The sequence below is a fragment of the Alligator sinensis genome, unplaced genomic scaffold (genome assembly GCF_000455745.1).
Source record: "Alligator sinensis unplaced genomic scaffold, ASM45574v1 scaffold493_1, whole genome shotgun sequence".
In the NCBI taxonomy this organism is placed as follows: Eukaryota; Metazoa; Chordata; order Crocodylia; family Alligatoridae; genus Alligator; species Alligator sinensis.
This window is the reverse complement of record NW_005842513.1, coordinates 102,575-105,040: the sequence shown is the minus strand read 5'-3', so window position 1 is coordinate 105,040 and position 2,466 is coordinate 102,575. Positions and strand designations below refer to the sequence as shown.

Here is a 2,466-nt window from a genome sequence, read left to right as displayed (position 1 = left end):
TGTTCATTGGCTTGTAACTTATCACCAATATGGGGCTGAGTTTTCAATCCTGCCCCAACTCTGCCACGCAGGAAAGAGACCATTGGACATCCTTGGACTTCCAAGCCGCTCAGCTTCATTTTCCTGTGTTTTCCTTGGAATGTTGTCAATGGCACGGTCTTTTTTGGTAGATGCTGGTACTTGGACACCATCAGGTTTCCATTCTGCATGGAGAATTTTATAGTTCTGACCCTCGTTATTGTCCCAGAAGATGTGCTCTCCACTTTGGTAAGAAATGCAAAATTCAGTCTTCTCTTGAATGGGAATGGCTGTAGGCAGGTCAATGGCAAATGAGAAGGTATCACTATCGGAGTCTCCATACACATTGTTCATGTAGACGCAGTCAACATTGGTGTAACTTTTCCATGTATCAAAGGTAATCCGAACCTGAACCATTTTCTCAAAGCTGACATTTTTCACTTTCACTGTCCCCGATACTGCCCTTTCTTGCAGTGTACAATTTTCGAGGCAGACAAAATTCTTTTGCAACCGATTCCGAAAGTCTAAATAGTCAGCTGAAGGCTGAGAGAAACCCAGAATCAAGTTTTTCTCTTCATGTAGTTTTAAACTGGCTGTTATGTCCTCAAGATCTAACAAGCTGAACTGAAGATCCCATACAGGATGCTCCTGGAATTCAGAGAAGACGTGTATTGCGGTCAAAGAAAGCCCTTTTGAGTCCGCAAACACAACTCGTTTTTTGGCTCGGCTCGGTGAACGGTTCCAGTCGTTACTCTGAGACTCAGATTCTCGTTTCAAATTGAGACACGGCCTTAGAGGCTTGAATCTGTTAACAAAGTTGTTTCTTTGACAGTCATCAAGGGGACTGAGAAAACTCTTCAGAGGTGGAGAATGGGCTAAGCATATTCTCATGGCCACATCAACAGGCATCATAGAGGTGGGCAAATGTCTTGGGTCCAAGATCTGTATCATTCTGAAATTGAGTGGGGAGACAGCATGTTAGGTTGTTTGCTACATCAGGTATACATTGGAAGAGAGCTTCCTAAGGAGCTCCACATGCTTGACTTCATACAGTGTCCTAATTATTCAATGCAATACAAAAAACAAACTGTCGTTCAGTTGGAGCTAAGGAATTAGCATAAGTCATTCAACCATTCTTGAGAATTCTGGATTGTTTGGATTTGGCCAGATTCTTTCATTTTTCCCAACAAACCTCTCTGCAAGAGAGGATTTTAAATTACACAATTATTCAAAATATACTTTCACCCCCCTCCCCCCCAGCAGATATTCATGCATGAAAGAGGATTTTCATACACTAGTACAGATCTTGCTATTCATAATGAAAGGGTGCATCTGATTTAGAAAGCTCCAGTCAAAAAGGTACTGAGCAAGTTTCCATAGATTTTGGCAAATTGGTTCATCTGAAAATAACACTATATGACTCAGGTTAGATGTTATGTTCACATCATAAATAAGAATATTTTCAAGCCCGTTTGAATTATTCTAATGCACAAGGGGTCAAGCTCATTTGATTAACAACACTTTTTCACCTAGCTCTAAGTACTAGAGGCATACTGTACCTTCTTTTGGCTAATTTAAGTTATGCAAAAAGAATGTGATTCTCCCTATCCCCCCTCCCGCCCCCCCACCTCAATGCAATGAGATAATATCAGCTCTTAAAAATGCTTTCCTTCTGCAATCATCTTTAAATTCATGTGTAAGATCTACCACTGACCTACTGTAAGACTATAGGGGTTTTATGCTACAGTCTAATTATAAACCATCTCATCCCCTAATGACTATTCAGGAAATACATCCTGGATGTATAGGTTTGTGAGCTGGGCTTCCAGTGCAATCCTTTTGACAGCTGTGGTGTATTCTGCATTAAAATCTAGAATTCTGTTGCGTCATAAGAAGTGAGAATATTTGCTTTGTCATGTTCAGAAACAGGTTTCTCCTTCCAGCACTTTCACTGGTACGGCAGAGCAGTGCAAGAAATAGGTGGGGGAGGATTTTTTTTTTTTAACTAGGCTCCAAGTCTCATGGCTCTGGGCTCTTAGGGCAAGCAGTGGGGGAAGACAAGCAAGCCAGCACTCTTAGCTGAACGCAGCATATTCTCAGTCTCCGGGGTGGCATACACCCCACCGCCCTCTTGGAAGTTCCCAGCCCAGTTTTCTTCCCACAAACCAGCAATTCAAATCCTGACCATTCTGCTGCTTTTGCAGCCGCCTGTACTTCATTATGCTAAGAATGATCGAGGAGCAAGGAGAAGGCAGGGCGGGCCCCCAAGTCAGGGCCGCCTGGGACGGGGCGCTTTCGGGCCCTGGGCGAGACGGGGAAGACGAGAGAAGGCGGGCCGCCCCCGCCGCGCTGGCGGTCACAGACGCTGCCTGCCCCGGGAGCGGGTCCCCTGGACTTACCTGGCGCAGGTGATTATCCAGCGCGGTGCGGCGAGATGCTTCTGCTCCG

General features: G+C 44.6%; 1 protein-coding gene across 1 annotated transcript; it reads right to left on the bottom strand.

Annotated features, from left to right (window-relative positions):
* Positions 1 to 6: 6 nt before the first annotated feature.
* PPP1R3C (protein phosphatase 1 regulatory subunit 3C) lies at positions 7 to 2,460 on the bottom strand. Its single transcript, XM_006031556.2, has 2 exons — positions 2,418 to 2,460; positions 7 to 970 (listed from the first exon to the last, which is right to left on the bottom strand). Exon 2 carries the CDS (start codon positions 967 to 969, stop codon positions 22 to 24), a length of 948 nt encoding a protein of 315 aa, XP_006031618.1. The 5' UTR covers position 970; positions 2,418 to 2,460; the 3' UTR covers positions 7 to 21.
* Between the last annotated feature and the right edge of the window lie 6 nt (positions 2,461 to 2,466).